Source organism: Engystomops pustulosus, chromosome 3, assembly GCF_040894005.1.
Source record: "Engystomops pustulosus chromosome 3, aEngPut4.maternal, whole genome shotgun sequence".
Taxonomy (NCBI): Eukaryota; Metazoa; Chordata; class Amphibia; order Anura; family Leptodactylidae; genus Engystomops; species Engystomops pustulosus.
Genome location: NC_092413.1, coordinates 93,726,896 through 93,744,887, shown reverse-complemented (window position 1 = coordinate 93,744,887; position 17,992 = coordinate 93,726,896). Strand labels below are relative to the sequence as shown.

The 17,992-nt window shown below is 42.0% G+C and overlaps 1 protein-coding gene across 1 annotated transcript in view; it reads right to left on the bottom strand.

Annotated features, from left to right (window-relative positions):
• Positions 1-543, bottom strand: part of HBS1L (HBS1 like translational GTPase) — a 50,162-nt gene extending 49,619 nt beyond the window's left edge. The window contains exon 1 of the mRNA XM_072141480.1: positions 282-543. Within this exon, the coding sequence (XP_071997581.1) occupies positions 282-309 (28 nt within the window). The 5' untranslated portion in view covers positions 310-543. The remainder of the gene's footprint in view (positions 1-281) is intronic.
• Between the last annotated feature and the right edge of the window lie 17,449 nt (positions 544-17,992).

The window sequence follows — 17,992 nt, the reverse complement described above, 5'->3', positions numbered from 1 at the left end:
TTTTACACATAATGTTGCTGGCTAAGGTCTTGATTTCTGTAAGATGGATTGTACGTTTTGAAAGGCCTATAACTTTCTGCTTTCTGGTGGTGATGGGGGGAGAGTTATTTGGAAATGTATTATCCATGACTCATCCAATACTTTTCCTCATACTTCCTGACTTTTGCAGTAGAAAAAGAGGCATAGAAAGATGTGGCACTCACTTTTGCTCTGCCTCTTACTCCACCTCCACACAGTGTATAAATAGTCCCCTTCCCTCACATTGGGGCACATTTACTTACCCGTCCTGCAGGATCCCCAAAAGTGCATTGTCCGTCCAGAATACACATCTGCCGCGATTCACTAAGATCATGCGCCCGATATCCTGCTTGTGACGCTTCCCCGCTCAAGTCCGCCGGAGTTCACCACCTTCTTCCCAGTGTATGTAAGTCCGAAACACTTGGATCGTCCGACGGCCAACACAGACTCTCACCCCTGCTGCTTCGAACCTGGCAGGTGCCACCAAACCGTCTCGGGTGCAGCGGGATAGTCCCTGTTTTCATCCTCCGGACACTGACAAAGCTGATTACAGTGAAGAGCAGTTCCCTGGACTATCAATGTTCATCTGGTTCTGCTGTGTGTAGAAGAGCCAGCAGGCACCAGGTGATGATGTCATCTTTGCCTGCCGGCTTCGCTGCTACACACAGCAAGAGAGAAGAGAAGGACTGCTTTGGGGTAACGGGGAAAGTTGAATATATGTGTTTATTATTTTACTGTGTGAGCAATAAATAAGGAGGAGCTCCAGCTAAGGGGGCACAATAACAGGGAGAGCTGCTGCTGGGTGGGGTACTGTGAGGGATATATTCCTCTACAGGCGTCATTTTGGACCAAGCAGACATTTTGGTCTTAGCCGGGGGTGCTGTTGACCTGTGTACAGCCATGTCATGAATCAGACATCATTTTGTGTGAAACTGTTTAGAAATTACTGTATCTTTCTGAGGCTTCTCTGTGTGTAGGCCATGTTGTGACTTATACAGAGCTAACACAAGGACATTAAGTATAAACATTATGTTAGTATTAGAACAAGGTTTCTGGAAGAAATGGTTTTATAGTTCATAATACATTTTGAAAGAATGTCTTAGAGGATGTTCTGGTATATTCATTATGGCTAATAACATTGCAGTATTCAATCACCTTTTCATGCCCGTATGCTGATGATTTTATGTGTTTTATGTATGTGACTGCCTGCTAATAAACTTGCAGTTTCTGCATTTTCTAAGAGACTGGTGTGTACGGGGAGCCATGAAAGGGTTAATACGAAAGTCACCTTGCAAATGATAAGTACTGTTTTAAGCCCTAGATAAAGACCTCTATCAGGTACAATTACAGGGGGAGCTGCTGTGGTGGGAAATATAAGGGGGGCACAACAGGAGGGGGAGCTGCTGAAGGGGGTACAATGATGGGAGCGGGAGCTGCGTCTGAGGGGCACAATAAGAGAGGGGGTTACTGGGGGTTACAATAACGGCAAGCTGCTGGAGGGGGCACAATAACAGGGGGAGCTGCTGGGAGGGGGAACAATGTGAGGGGAGCTACCTCTGGGAGGCACAGTAAGGCCCCTTCCACACTTGCGTTGCAGATCACGTCAGAGTTTGATCAGGGTGCGATCAGGGTTTGTTCAGTGAAAAATGCACATTTTGCATCAGAGTGCAATCGGTTTTCAGTCAGAGTTTGTTCAGTGTCTCAGTTTTTCACGCGCGTTTTCAATGCAATTTCAATTCGTTTTTCACGTGCAGAAAATGCGCGTGAAATGCACTCAGGACTGAGCTCTATCTTTTCTATGGCAATTGATGCGTGAAATACGCATTGCGCTTGCATTGCACTTGCAAGTGTCTCAGAGTGCAATGCGTTTTTGATGCATCTCCATAGACTTGTATGGTGCGTTTTTCACGCGCGTGACTTGCAAAAGTAGAGCATGTCAAGATTTAAACGCGCATTAAAAAAATGCAAGTCTGAAAAGACCCATTGATTACAATGGGTCAGAGTGCAATGCAAGTTCTGCGCGTCAAAAGCACGTGCAGAAAACGTGCGTGAAAAACGCAAGTGTGAAAGGGGCCATAAGAGGGAGAGCTGTTTTTTTCCCATAGCCCATGATATTTTTGTATTCCTGGTTTCAGTGATTTCCTGGTCAGTGGAAAAACATTTAGAACTTGACCTTTTTGTGGTCACTGACAACATTGGATCAGTGGAAAAAAAATGAAGTATTAGAAAGCACATAGAAAACAATGGGTCAGTAGGGTGTGAAAGTAGAGTGAAAAATCACTGAAGCCAGGTAGAGACAATCAATCTGCATTTGTCTATAATCTAGAATGGCTTCAGTGAAAAATTGCTGATGAGAATAAAAAAAGGCAGTTTGAATCCACCCTAAAAATGTGCCAGATTTATCACAATAGCTAATGCTTATTAATTAAATTAAGCCAATGAATTAATTAACGATTGTTTGATTCGAATATCAAGCTTGACAGCGCAACATAAATACAGCACAGTGATTCTAATGAGCCACACACCTGTGTGACATAACTTGACCATTACTTCATTACTACTTTTCATGTTGAATGACAGCAAGCAGAGATCTAGAAGACAGGGAATTGATACAGAGAGTATATCAGTGATGGGCAACCTTTTGAGCTTGGTGTGTCAAAATTTGCCAAAAAAACAAGCATAACTCGGGTGCTGTGTCACCTTTAGGAAAAACCTAATTTTGTAATAACATGTCCAGCAGCGGCCTCCCCTTATTAATAACATGTCCAGCAGCGGCCTCCCCTTATTAATAACATGTCCAGCAGCGGCCTCCCCTTATTAATAACATGTCCAGCAGCGGCCTCCCCTTATTAATAACATGTCCAGCAGCGGCCTCCCCTTATTAATAACATGTCCAGCAGCGGCCTCCCCTTATTAATAACATGTCCAGCAGCGGCCTCCCTTTACGACTAAAATACCCCTAGCGGCCTCCCTTTACTACTAAAATACCCCTAGCGGCCTCCCTTTACTACTAAAATACCCCTAGCGGCTTCCCTTTACTACTAAAATACCCCTAGCGGCCTCCCTTTACTACTAAAATACCCCTAGCGCCCTCCCTTTACTACTAAAATACCCCTAGCGGCCTCCCTTTAAATATAATATAATAAAAAACTTACATACTTACCCAGTGATGTCTTCTTCCCTGTAGCTTTACTGCAGGTCTGACGATAATGGCGGCTCAGCTCCTCCAGGCTGCAATGCGCGCCTCGGGTCACGTGACTGACGTGACCTGACGTCAGGTCGCCTCAGTCACGTGACGAGCAGAAGGTGGGCGGACCAACGCGGCGCCGGACAGGTAAGCAGGGGGCAGAAACACAGGGACGGGGGCGGGACATTAACACAGGGGCAGCACATTACACAGGGGCAGAAACACAGGGACGGTGGCGGGACATTAACACATGGGGAGCACATTACACAGGGGCAGAAACACAGGGACGGTGGCGGGACATTAACACAGGGGGAGCACATTACACAGGGACAGAAACACAAGGACGGGGGCGGGACATTAACATAGGGGTAGCACATTACACTGGGGCAGCACATTACACAGGGAGGGGGGCGGACAGCGGGCGCTGGGCGACCGCGTGTCAGCAAAAATGACTACAGTGCACAACCGTATGCAGCACGTATTTAGCTTACGGTACGGTGGACAGTACGGATGTGTACATGGATGGCCCTATTGCCCATTGTAATGCATGGGGCCGTATTCCGGCCGTATACACTGCCATTTTTATACAATCGTGTACATGGGGCACACTGTGTGATTTGATAAGATAAAAAAGGGTCAAGGACTGATTTCTTGAAAGAAGAGGGTAATGTGACCATGTCCACTGCTGTGGTTCTGTCAGGTCACTGCTCGACTAATAATTGGCCCCTCACACAAGTGTTATTTTACAGCAGGCAAACACAGTTAACACTGTGCTGATTCCATATTGGATTTGCTCTCTGACCCCCCCCCCCCCATTACTTCCAGGCTCTCATAGCTGTAGTAGAATGACAAATAACCCAAATAAAAATAACATAGTTAGGGATCTACAATTCCCCTCACTGTCCTCAAATGCTTAACTATCAAATCCAGCGGACCTTGTATCGAAAAAAAACATCCATGTGTCCTAAACGCCTCTTTTTCACCATTTCCCCACCCATAAAAATGTTAATAAAAAGTGACCAACAGATCATACAGTCCCCGATATAGTATTAATAAAAACAACAGCTTGCCCTTCAAAATAGACATATTAAAAATAACGGGGGAGATTTATTAATCTGTCCACGCCAAAATTCTGTCGTACTTTGCACTAAAAAAAAATGTCTGCACCACATTTTAAAGGGTTTTAAACAGTTTTCTGGCTCTCCTATGAGTAGCTTGACAAAAGGGCATGGCCAATGAAAAGGGGCATGGCCTCACTCCAAAAAGATCCATGCATCAAAATACTGCTGACCCAACAGAATTTTGGCCTAGTTTTCTGGCTTAAGTAAGCCAACTAATAGGAGGTGCAGAGTACAACTAGACAGTCATATACTTGGACAGATTTATCATCTAGCACCAGACACTTAAATGAATCTGGTGCAGAATAAGACTCTCTAGTCTAACTGTCTAACAGGACACTTTTTATAAATCTGCCCCAATGAGTGTCATAATTTGGTGCAGCTAATTGAGTTTTTAAGATTTTATCATTTTAAAAGTTAGGAAAAAAATCTTCCCGTACACTGTATGGAAAAAGCTGACAATAGGAAATATGATTATTCACACAGATAAGAGGGCTGTAGCATTAATGGTTCAAAAGAAATCTGTGATGCAGTTTGGGATGACTAAACCACCTGCATGGTGACTCATGGTGACTGCATGGTGACTCATGTATACAACCGTAATGGGGCCGTAACCTGGCCGTACAATTTTTGGCTAGATCACAGCCCCCATAAATGTCTATGTCACCTGATCACCGAACCTGGCAGCCACTGTTCTAAATATTGGACATGTCCACCCAGCTTTCTATGGAGAGGGAAAGGGGAAGAGCGCCCCCCCCCCCCCCCTCCTCCACCTGGCCAGGTTACCCAGGCTGTAACTAGGTTGCCCACACAGCCTTTTGCAAGAAGCCTAAGTTTTATAAAGAGAAAAATTAGCAAAAAAATCTATCTATATTGATAGATCTGGGACTTTTTCAGGTATAACATTGGTAAAAATGTTCTTTGTTTATCCTTATCAAAACTGTAATACCGAAGAATAGACCTCACCATATTTATTATTTGTATATGTAAGGCTATATTCACACTGCCGTTGCCCGCCCGTACCGTAGCGGGCAACGGCAGTGTACGGGGAGAGGAGGAGGAGGTGAGCACAGCTCACCCCCGCCCCTCTCCATAGCAACCTATGGCGCACGGCGCCGTATTACGGGAAAAGATAGGACAGGTCCTATCTTTTTCCCGGGTACGGAACGGTACGGTGCCGCACGTGTGCTGCACCGTACCGCTCCCGTAGGGTGCCGTGCGCCCATAGAAGTGTATGGGGGACGTATATCGGCCGTATATACGTCGGCCGTATATATGTCCCCCATACATTAGTGTGAATGTAGCCTAAGTGATATATTTAGCTCTATGCGAGGTAAAAGATGACCATTTCTACTATTGACTTGATTGTATTGATGAAGTAGAGAGCCCATTCTTTTAATTCAGTTACCCCAAGCAAGGTGTTTATCGCGTCTTTATAAATAAAATCCATTTTACTTTGGTGTGGCTGTTATTAAAAATGGCGTAGTGAACTCTAAGGCACTGTATACATCCTAAAAGAAATGTGAAACTCTAGACACAAAGGATTTTCATCACCTATTTTAGTCTTCCTATAATCCATTGGTGTACCTATGCCCTTGGAGAGAAGCTCCAAGGATAGACTGAATTTGCCCCCTTTCTTTCAACTGTATTGGTGGCCTCAGGGGCCGATACGATTGAAAGATGTGAAAGAACAGGTAGCAATAAGTTACTGCTTAAAAAGCCATGTTGGCACTTAATGGTAAATAAGTGGATTTTTGTTGTAGGTTGGGCACTCGGTCTCTAAAAGGTTCGCCATCACTGCTATAATCTGTTTTGGAACCAGGAGAATGAATATGTGGGAACCATCCAGAAACAAAGGACGGTTAATTTTATATTGTAAATAAGTGCTGTGGGGGTGTGAGAGGCAAAAAGAGCCTCACAATGTATTAATAAATAAAATAATCTGTGGTTTGATTCAAAGAAACCATTATTTAGCTGTAGGGGATGGCGAGGATACACCAGCTACCTATAGATGCAGTGCCTTGCCTGTAAACACCAAGAGCACTATTGTACAACCAACACAAAGCCTGGCTATACAAAATTCTGGCCCGCTAAGGAGTCGGCATCTGTTTTGTTTTTATCAGTAGCTGTGACTCAGTAAAAAAAATTCCCCCTGGCTAGTGTTCACAATGAGACTTTTATGCAATGTGCTTGCATAATTCACCTTCCATAGTTTTTTTTCCACTTCAGTGAATGAGTCTGGGGGTGTAAAAATTGATGTCTGCCAGTCTGTTTAACCCCTTAACAACCTGACCTTTTTTGTTTTTGTGTCTCCATTTTTTGCTCCTAGCCTTCGAAAAGCTGTACCTTTTATATTTTTCCATGTACAGAACGGTATGAGGGCTTTTCTTCTGCATAACAAATTGTACTTCTTAGTGTCATTCTTTTTATATTCTATGCCATGTACTGGGAAGCAAGCAAAAAATTCCAAATCTGGTGAAGTTGATAAAAGAAAGTGTTTTTAGGGACGTGGTCATAACTAACATGTTTATGATCTGTTTGGTTTATTTTTATTTTTTTCGCTCCTGTAGGGTACTTGAACCCCAGGGGGTCTGATTGCTTCTGCCATATACTGCAATACTACTGTATTGCAGTATATTGCAGTTTTGCTACTGATCTCCAAGCTTCTGCCTCTGGTAGACATTTAGAGATCAGGCATAATGACAGGTCTTGGAGTTTAACAGAGACTCCAGGCTGCCATGGTAACTGATTGCCTCATGAGGGCATGTGGGGAGATGTGTTTTGCACAGGCAGCAGCTAAAGTGTTAAATGCTTAAAGAGTAACTGTAAAGGTTTTTTTTCACAAATCAATAGCTCTTGGGATGTAAAACAACTTTGCTTTTTATCTTTGTTACCTATATGCAGCAGTTTCCTTGCTATCCCCGTCAGATTACCTCATTGCTGTTATAGCTGCTTCCTCTCCATGTGCTGATACACTATGTTTCTGGGTCAGTTTCATGGGATGGGAGGAGCTGCTGCTCTTTGCTCACAGAGGAGGTGGTCATGTGACAGTGAATGTAGCAGGCTGGATGTGTCCAGAACAGTGAATATCCTTATGCTCCTCCCTTCTCCCACCTTGTCATTGGCAGATTCAGCTCTTTGTAGAGAAGCTATTAACCCTTAGTGCTCACAGAGCACAGGCTATAGACTTCATGGTTTACTTATGATTTCTACCACTTATTACATGTTCCCTGCTCCTCCATATAATTGACGCTGCCAGGCTCTCACCATATACATTTAAATCATATAGGCTAGAAAAAAGAAGTTGGCACTCGACATGAATTTCTTAAAATGTCTTTTCCTTTATTCCACCTTTCCTTTATACTCACCTTTCTGATTCTCCCTGCAATTCATCTTCTTGATGCGCTCAGACTATGACATCATAGTTTGTGTGTGCCTGCAGCGACAGGTCCGTGCATGCTGGCCCCACACACACTATAATGTCAAGTGGCTGACATTGTAATCTGTGTGCCACTAGTGCGAATGGACCTGTCTGAAGTGAAATACAGCTCAGTTGGGTTGAGATCAGCTGACTGCTTTGGCCATTCGAGAATATTCAGCTTTGTTGCTTTAATAAACTTCAGGGTTGCTTTGGCTTTATATTTGGGGTAATCATTGTCTATCTGTATTATGAAATACCAACCAATCAGTTTGGCTGGATTTGTGTCGCGGATCACACTTTTGTGGGTCTGTTCGCCGTTTTCGGGATTTGCACAGCTTTGGAAGGTATTTAACAGGTGTATGCGCTGGGATTGTGTCCCATGCAATCAGATTTTGGTGCAGCTGCACTGGCTTTCATGCAACAGAAGTTGCCGTTGGAAGATCTGACTGATTCGGACTGAGTGCAGGATTTAAGTTTCAAATCAAGTCGCAAGACAGTGGGGCAGATTTATCAAGTGTCTGAAAGTCAGAATATTTCCAGTTGCCCATGGCAACCAATCACAGCTCCCCTTTAAAATATTCATGAACACTGGTAAAATGAAAGCTGAGCTGTGATTGGTTGCCATGGGCAACTGGAAATATTCTGACTTTTAGACACTTGATAAATCTGCCCCACTGCATTTGCATGCACCAGGAAGAAGATGGTGAACTCAAGCGGACCTGAGCGGGGAAGCGACACATCCAGGATATCGGGCGCATGATCTTAGTGAATCGCGGCACAGTGCATTATCATGCGGAACTCACTGGACCGGGTAAGTACATGTGCCCCAGTATCTCTCTGATACCTCAGAATTCATCTGGCTGCTTCTGTCATGTCACATCATCAATAAACACTAGTGACTAGTGCTACAGGCAGCCATACATGTCCAATCCATCACACACTGCCTTCACTGTGTTTTACAGATGAGCTTGTATACTTTGGATCATGAGCTGTATTACTCCTATGCCTACTTTTTTTTTTCCAAGTGTTTCATCTATCCAAAGAATTTTCTTGCAGAACCGTGTTGTGTTTTTTAGTCCAATCTGACCTTTTTTATTCTTGAGGCTTATGAGCAGTGAACCACCTATACTTACTTTCAAGAAGTCTTCTCTTTATGGTAGATATGGATATTGATACATCTGGAGAGTGCTGTTGTATTGTTTGAGTGTTGTGAAGGGACTTTATGTGCACAACTGAGAATGACATAATTAAGTAATTGCCCATACCTGCCCATGAAACAGCCTTTGAGTCAATTGTCCAATTAATTATGGTCCCTTTAAAAATAGGGTGACACATGTTAACTCCTTACCGCCAATGCCACTTTTCATCTTCCTGACACGGCCCATTTTTTTCAAATCTGACATTTGTCAGTATAATTGGTTATAACTTTTAAACACTTTAACATATCCAGGTGATTTTGAGATTATTTTCTCGTGACACATTGTACTTTATGTTAGTTGAAAAATTGTGGTGGTATGTTTTGCATTTTTTATGAAAAACTGATATTTGGTGAAAATTTGGAATAATTCTCGATTTGCAAAATTCAAGATTTTTTAAAACTTTTTCAACACGGTCATAACAGCAAAATTACTAACCAACCAGCTAACATTATCAAGTGTGCTCAGTGTGATACAGCCATGTCCCCCCTGAAGGCAGTCCTAGGTCCCAGCAGACATCGCACAGCCCCAAAGCTAACATCTGAGCAGCGGACTCCACCCCCACCCCCCCGGTAAGTGCTGCGGGGGGTCCAAATCACTTCAGATGCCCCTTACAGGCTGCAGTCATACGTGACTGCAGCATGTAAGGGGATTAACACCTGCAATCCGAGGAATCTGCTATCACGGGTGTTAGAGGCAGGTGTCGGCTGTAACTTACAGTGGACGTAGTAGTACACCATGCTGCAGGAAGTCAATGCCACCCGTTACGTACTACTACATCCAATGTCGGTGAGGGGTTAAGGAGCTGAAACTCCTAACCCCTTTTTAATGTGGATACACTAAAATGAAAGCTGAAAGTTTGGACTTCAAGGCCATGTCCATTATATCAGATTCATTAGAGTTTTTGCGTTTTTTACACACGTGTTGCTTGGGTGTTTCTTGCATGTTTCAGATAACATGATTTTTTAATTGGTACCCACTTGCCACTTCCTGCCTTTTTTCAGATCACCTATCAATTTAAAACACATTGGGGCAGATTTACTTACCCGGTCTATTCGCGATCCAGCGGCGCGTTCCCTGCGGTGGATTCAGATTCACTAAGGCAGTTCGTCCAACGTCCACCAGGTGGCGATGCTGCGCTGAAGTTCCCCGAGGCCCGCCGAAATGCACTCAAGTTCACCGGCCTATTCCTGGTGAAGGTAAGCGCGAGTCTTGCGACACTTTTTTTTTTAAAAAATGCAGCGTTTTTTCCGAATCCGTCAGGTTTTCGTTTGGCCATGCCCCCCGATTTCCGTCGCGTGCACCAAAATCCCGGGGCAATTCAGGGGAAATTGGTGCAAAACGGAAATATTCGGGTAACACGTCAGGAAAACGTGAATCGCGCCCTTAGTAAATGACCCCCATTGCATTTGCAATGCTCGCAAGTGCAATGCTTTTTTGATGCATTTCCATAGACTTGAATAGGGCATTAAAAAACCGTGTGTTAAATGCAAACGTGGAGCAAAAGCAAATGTGGGGAATGCGTGCAAAAAGACATTGCAATGAGAGTTTGGAATGTCAAAAGAACGTGCAGAACGTGCAAATGAAAAACGCATGTATGAAAGAGGCCTAAGTGGTTATAACTTTGGAACATTTTAACATATCCAGGTGATTTTGAGATTGTTTTTTCATGACACATTACACTTTGTGTTAGTTGAAAAATTTTGGTGCTATATTTTGCATTTATTTTGGAAATATTCTCAATTTTTCTGAATTCTCAATTTTTAAATCCAAATGTACTACTTTTCTGATACAACACCAAAATAACTTGATAACTAACATTTACCGAATGGCTGCTTTATGTTGACATGTTTTTTTAATGCACCCTCTCATTTTTGTAGAATGTTATGAGGCTTAGAATTTTAGGTGCAATTTATCACATTTTGACAAAAAAAAAAAAGGAAAATCATACTTTTGAGGGACCTGCTCAGCTTTCAAGTCATTTTGAGAGGCCTAAATGACAGTAAAACCCCATAAATTAACCTCTTTTAGAGAATACACACCTCAACGTATGCAAAACAACTTTTACAAAGTTTGTTAACCCTTTAAATGTTTCACAGGGCTTAAAACAAAATGGAGGTTCAATTTTGAAACTGTTGTTTTTTTTAGCTCTGCTTGTGAGCTGGCACCACAATGTGTTCCGCAATAGTACAGCACTGTTTGAGAAGTACCTTCCTGCCATGCCAAAGGGAACTGGCTAGCAAGATGTGTGACCAGATCATCCATAAGTTCTTATGCCCTGAGCTTAGTGTCCAAAATTGCCATGTATAGCAGTTGTTGGTGTGGCAAACTCGCTGCTGAATTCTAAGCAGTTAAACAGGCATGCTGATGAGCACTTTTACATTCGGCCTGGTAAATCCAGAAGGCACATAGGGGGCTATTTATCATTGACATTTTGGTGTAAAAAGTGACAAAAAACTGTAAGTGAAGGACATATTTATAAGACAATTTTTTATATAGATCTGGGGTACTAAAAGTTTTACTAAAAAAGCTTAGGGCTGCCAATAAATATACCAAACTGCCACCGGATCTACCTTATTAGGTAGATCTGTGATGGTAGTTTCCTTTAAAAGCAACAGTGGAAATAGCTGTACTGAAAAATATGATGCAATTCAGCCCTTCAATTCAGCAAACCTGTCACCACATTTTTCACAAATACAGCTAGTGGCAGGTTCCCATAGAGTTACTAACTGACACCCTTCTTTTAGCTAAAAATGGTTTCCCTCAGATTCCCATATGTCAGGAACCTTGCTGCTTGCTGACTGGATGTGACTTCGATTCTGTAAGGGAGCCTCCCGGGTCTCAATGGACCGTGCTCTGACAGCTCTCTGCCCACCAAGAACCTGAGTGATATAGCTGCCACCACTCATATATATTAGGTGTCTTGTCAGCCAATATATGATAATGCACCAATAAAAGATTACAGTCACAGATTAAACAATTAATCAATGTAAGTAATATCTCCTCAGAGTTATGGAATCGTTAGAACACCAGAAGGCTCTTATTAAATGGACGTTTAATATCAAAAGGACTGTGCTTACAATTAAAAAGGGTTAGTATACAAAAAGGGTGACACGTTAAACAGACATAAACATACAATGCAATAAAATCACATATAATCAACTTTATAATTTTACCTTGTATCCAGGGATATTTATAGCAAGTTGAGGTGGGTGTGCCCTCCTCTGGCTGGCAGGTCCTTTAGCCTGTTCAGGCTGAATCCAGCAGCTCCTCACTTTCACAGCAATCAGCAATAATGTCATGTGACCAGGGTGACATCATCACAGGTCCTTTAACCTCTTAACATTAGCAAAGCGTACCCTGTGTACCCCTGTTTTTCAAAACCAGCATGTGTTTGGGTTTGTTTTTGTGGCATTTTGTACTTCGAGTAGGTGCAAAATTTTGGTTTATATATTTACCATTTATTTATGAAAAAAGAGGTTAATTTGGTAAAAATTTTGAAAAAATAAAATTTTCAAAATAAAAATGTTCTGTTTTTCAAACTGATATCTCAACTTTGTGTTGGCATCATTTTAGAAGTGTCCTTTTGTTTTATTACGACTCTAGAAAGATCACAAATTGAACAGCATTTTAAGGAACATTTCATTTCTATAGTGGTTTTGGAAGTTGTGTTAATAGAAACCCCCCACATATCACCTCGTTCTAGTAACTTCACCCCTCAAACTATTCAAAAAAGCAGGTAGGAAGCTTGTTAACCCTTAATTAAGTATTTTACAGAACTTCAAACAAAATGAAGGTTTGATTTGGAATTCACTAATTCACTATTACGTTCATTTAGCCCTAAAATTTACCCAAATAAACTGAATAAAAGTAGAAAATGCATCTACAAATATATTGTGCAGTGTACAAGGACATCCCACATGTGGATGTAACCTGCTGGGCACATGGTGGGAGTGGAAGGGAAGGAGCAACATTGAGTTTTCTTAGGGCAGTTTTTGAATAGTTTTCAGGTACCATGACGTGTTTGTAGAGCCCCTAAGGCCGCATACACAAGTGAAGTTTTGGTTTCGTTTTTTAAATGCAATCCAAAGGCTCCATCTGCGATCACATGTTGAAGTGGTGCCTTTGAATTGTGTTTCAAAACGCAATGTGTGAACGTGGCCTCAGGTACCACAAAGCTCTTATTCCAGAGAATTTGTAAACTTTTTATCATGTGGTAAAGGGGGCATTTTAACACCTTGCCACTGATACGCATTTTCCATTTTACTTTCTGTTTTCCATGTACAGAGCTGTATGAGGGCTTGTTTTCTGCGTAACAAATTGCGCTGAAGAAGCGCTATGCAGTAAATATAGGAGCCGGCTCGTAATTTCCGAATCTGCAGGGGTTTATTAGAGCGGCTTGATCTGATTAGACTCAGTACAGTGTAATTGGGGCTATTATAGATGTCCAAGTTACAGGGGGAAAATGTTAAAAAAGGGAAAATGTCTTTTATGATCTCATGGGGTACATATAAAGTAAAAATAAATCACACAAACATCACATGTATACATACTGTGTGTGTGTATATATATATATATATATATATATATATTTATATATATATACACTCACCGGCCACTTTATTAGGTACACCTGTCCAACTGCTCGTTAACACTTAATTTCTAATCAGCCAATCACATGGCAGCAACTCAGTGCATTTAGGCATGTAGACATGACCAAGACAATCTCCTGCAGTTCAAACTGAGCATCAGTATGGGGAAGAAAGGTGATTTGAGTGCCTTTGAACGTGACATGGTTGTTGGTGCCAGAAGGGCTGGTCTGAGTATTTCAGAAACTGCTGATCTACTGGGATTTCACGCACAACCATCTCTAGGGTTTACGTTGCCTGGTCTGATGAGTCTCGATTTCTGCTGCGACATTCACATGGTAGGGTCAGAATTTGGCGTCAACAACATGAAAGCATGGATCCATCCTGCCTTGTATCAACGGTTCAGGCTGGTGGTGGTGGTGTCATGGTGTGAGGAATATTTTCTTGGCAATTTTCTTTGGGCCCCTTGGTACCAATTGAGCATCGTTGCAACGCCACAGCCTACCTGAGTATTGTTGCTGACCATGTCCATCCCTTTATGACCACAATGTACCCAACATCTGATGGCTACTTTCAGCAGGATAATGCGCCATGTCATAAAGCTGGAATCATCTCAGACTGGTTTCTTGAACATGACAATAAGTTCACTGTACTCAAATGGCCTCCACAGTCACCAGATCTCAATCCAATAGAGCATCTTTGGGATGTGGTGGAACAGGAGATTCGCATCATGGATGTGCAGCCGACAAATCTGCTGCAGCTGTGTGATGCCATCATGTCAATATGGACAAAAATCTCTGAGGAATGCTTCCAGCACCTTATTGAATCTATGCCATGAAGAATTGAGGCAGTTCTGAAGGCAAAAGGGGGTCCAAACCATTACTAGCATGGTGTACCTAATAAAGTGGCCGGTGAGTGTATGTATATATATATATATATATATATATATATATAATTCCCAATAAAACTAAAAAATCCCTGTTACACTATAAAAACATCAACATTTTTGACCAAGACTATATATAACCCCCCAAAACAATAAAAACGAAAAACATCCTATAACTTTTCACTGGCCTTTTCATACCTCACCTTTGAGGGGGTTAAATTACAAAAGCTTTTGTATGCAAAATAATAGCTGAATTTGTGTTTCGATGAAGAAAGCTATTTTTATGGTAGAAATCCATGTATGCCTTGAATACATTTTGTCTAACATTGTAACTACTATTATTTCTGAAAACTTGAATAACCAAACAATCGGTAATATTCATGCATAGCTGCTTTTACATGGTTACACTTCAGTATTCCAGAAGTTTGCATGACATATATGCCATTCATCAGCAAAACTAACATAGAATTCCAGATGTTTCTTTGTAGGAGGTGTTATAATATGAGAAATATATGTAATCATGCTCAGGTTTGCATTTATTATAGTTGCCATGAATGTGTCTTACAGTGTTTGACATTACAGAATGCATATATATTTTTATGTATTGTAAGGGATTAGGTAGCATGACAGTCATCTACTGGTGTAGACAGGTACACTGTACACATGAAATTCTATGGGACAAGTGACTAATCCTTGGAGGCCTTGGTCCTTTTTCGTTTTTGAATCTCCGGTTCTTATTCCCCACCTTCCAAAAGCCATAGCACGTTTATTTTTCTGCTTACAGTGTTATATGATGGATTATTTTCTGCAGGACAAATCATAGTTTTTAGTGACACCATTTAATATTCCATGAAGTGCAGTAGGAAGCTGGAAGAAAAGCCAAACACAGTGAAATTGAGGAATAGATACCACTGCACACTATTATTGTAAAACTGTACAAAATAAATTCCCCATTTGTCACCTGTAACTTTTTCATACTTCAGAGAATACAGCTATATAAGGTGTATATTTTTGTGAGATGAGGGGACCCTTTGATTGATACTATTATGGGCATTGTACAACCTTTTATTCACATTTTATTTATTCAAATTTTTATGCAGCCTGCCCCCAGTAGTATACAGCTTGTCCTCAGTAGTATACAGCCTGCCCCAAGTAGTATACAGCCTGCCCCCAGTGGTATACAGTTTGCCCCCAGTGGTATACAGCCGGCCCCCAGTGGTATACAGCTTGCCCCCAGCATTAAAAAAAAACAACTTATATACTCACCCTCCGGTGGCCCTGATGTGCAGCGCTGCTCCCCTGATGTCCGCGCCGCTTGTCTTCAGGCTTCCGCGCCCGTCTTCTTTCTTCTGCTGGGCGCCGCCATTGCTCTCTGCAGGCCGGCGCCTAGTATGACGCCCCGCTGCTGACGTCATACTAGGCGCCGCCCAAAGACAAGCGGCGGGGACATCAGGGGAGCAGCGCTGCACATCGGGGCCACCGGAGGGTGAGTATATAAGTTTATTATTTTTTAAGTATTTTTTTAACGATATTGACTCATGTATAAGCCGAGGGGACGTTTTTCAGCACATTTTGTGTGCTGAAAAACTCGGCTTATACACAAGTATATACGGTAATTGCCTTTGAAGGTTCATTGTGTGGAAAAACTCTTCTCTTCAAATAAGAAACCTGTATCTTGTATACCTGTGACTTCACGGTTCCTTCTTCATTTTATTTAGTAAATGTTGATAATTTGCCATGGGGGAGATGTATCAATCTGTCTATTGCTGAAATACCGTGTGCCACTTTTATTGAAGGTATTACTTCCTTTTTAGGCAGCTTTCCAAATCACATAAGTTGGGGCGTGTCCTTAGTAAAAGGGGGCCAGAAACTTCCAGAAAATAGATCATAAGTCTATGTGGCAAAAATTTTTAAAAAACATTCCATATTAATTTAGACCAACTAATAGGAGGTGCAAAGCACAACTTGCCAGTCTTATACTGCACTAGATTCATCATCCAGCGTCAGGCACAGTGCTAGAACTGTTTAGTTGTACCCTGCACTGGTAGAAGAGCAACACATTAATATACATTCCCCAGTTTGTTGGTCTGACATAGTTCTGGCTGTGTTAATCCAAAATATGACAAGCACAGTTTAACTCAACAAAGACGTAGTATACTTCATCATTACATTAAGAACTGAATAAAAATCTATCTAGGAAATTGCATACTAAGGCTACATTCACGCACATGTATGGGGGACGTATATACGGCCGATATACGTCCCCCATATACTTCTTTGGGCTCACGGTCCTGTACGGGACATGTCCTATCTTTTCCAGTGATACGGCGCCGTGTGCTGTATCTTCCTATGGAGAGGGGCGGGGGTGAGCAGCGCTCATCCCCTGCTCCTCTCCCAGCGCCGATGTATGCCATCCGTACTATGGTACGGCGGGCATACATCGTGTGAATGTAGCCTAAAGCAGTTTATAAAAAACTTTTGAGCTTCATTTCAAAGTATAATATTTAATGAAGCTGCCACCTATAATAACTTGTGTCAGTTATTTGAAATAAGATTGTTTTATAGAGGAATAGCAGATTAGCTGGTTAGACTTAGCAGACACAGCTGTAGGCAGGGACAGTGAGACTGGCCACAGCATTAAAAATACTGCACATCTGGGCTGCCTCTGAGTAGGCACAGACATCACTTACTGTTAGGCTCCAGCTGTTTCCTTCTATGTCTGCATTGGCCTGGTCCACCCCTCTCTTCTTCCTGTAGTCCTCTCATTGTTGAGAATCCTTCTCTATCAGGTAGAGAATGTCATAGAAATTTGTCCCAACCAAGACTTATCACTGCAGAATTTTCCACCCTGGCGTCTGTGGACTCTGGAGAACATCTCCAAACTCCGCTCCTAAAAATCAAAGTCAACATAATGCCCCCCATTTAACAGCTAAGCTCCACAAGGTGTCCCCTGTGATATATTATAACATATACTAACGTATACTTCCTCCTCATTAATTAGTATTTAACACTAAAAAATCCTTATTAATTTAGTAAGCAGAGTACCCCCAGTATATAGGTAGGCCCTGCACACATCCCTCAGTATATATGTAGCCCAATGCTCTCAGCACATTAGATTAGACAACACTTTATTTATCCTCAATGGGTAAATTCTTTTTTGTCTCAGTAATATACACAAAATTAGACTTAAAAATATAGAATAAAAGACACCATAAAAAAACACAAACATGAAAATAGAAAAAATGGTGTTAGGCACCAGTTAAGGCATGAACCCGAAATAAAGGGCCTACGATAATGCCCAAAACTTTCAAGCTTGCTACTGACTATACCACCGGCCCTTTTGATAACCTTATCCAATTTATTAATATCCCTAGCACACATTCCAGTGCCAATGCAACACCCCTGCCAACGCAGAGTAAACGCAGTGTTGCGAACCCAAATGCTCCTCTATTCAATAGGGTTTTCTCAGAGCCTGATCAACTCAAGGGCGACCTAAAGTGTTTGGAGATGGTAATGCAGCTGGTAAATATCTGCTTGAGAAGGAATGTGAATTCTTACAACCAATGAGATGCATTGT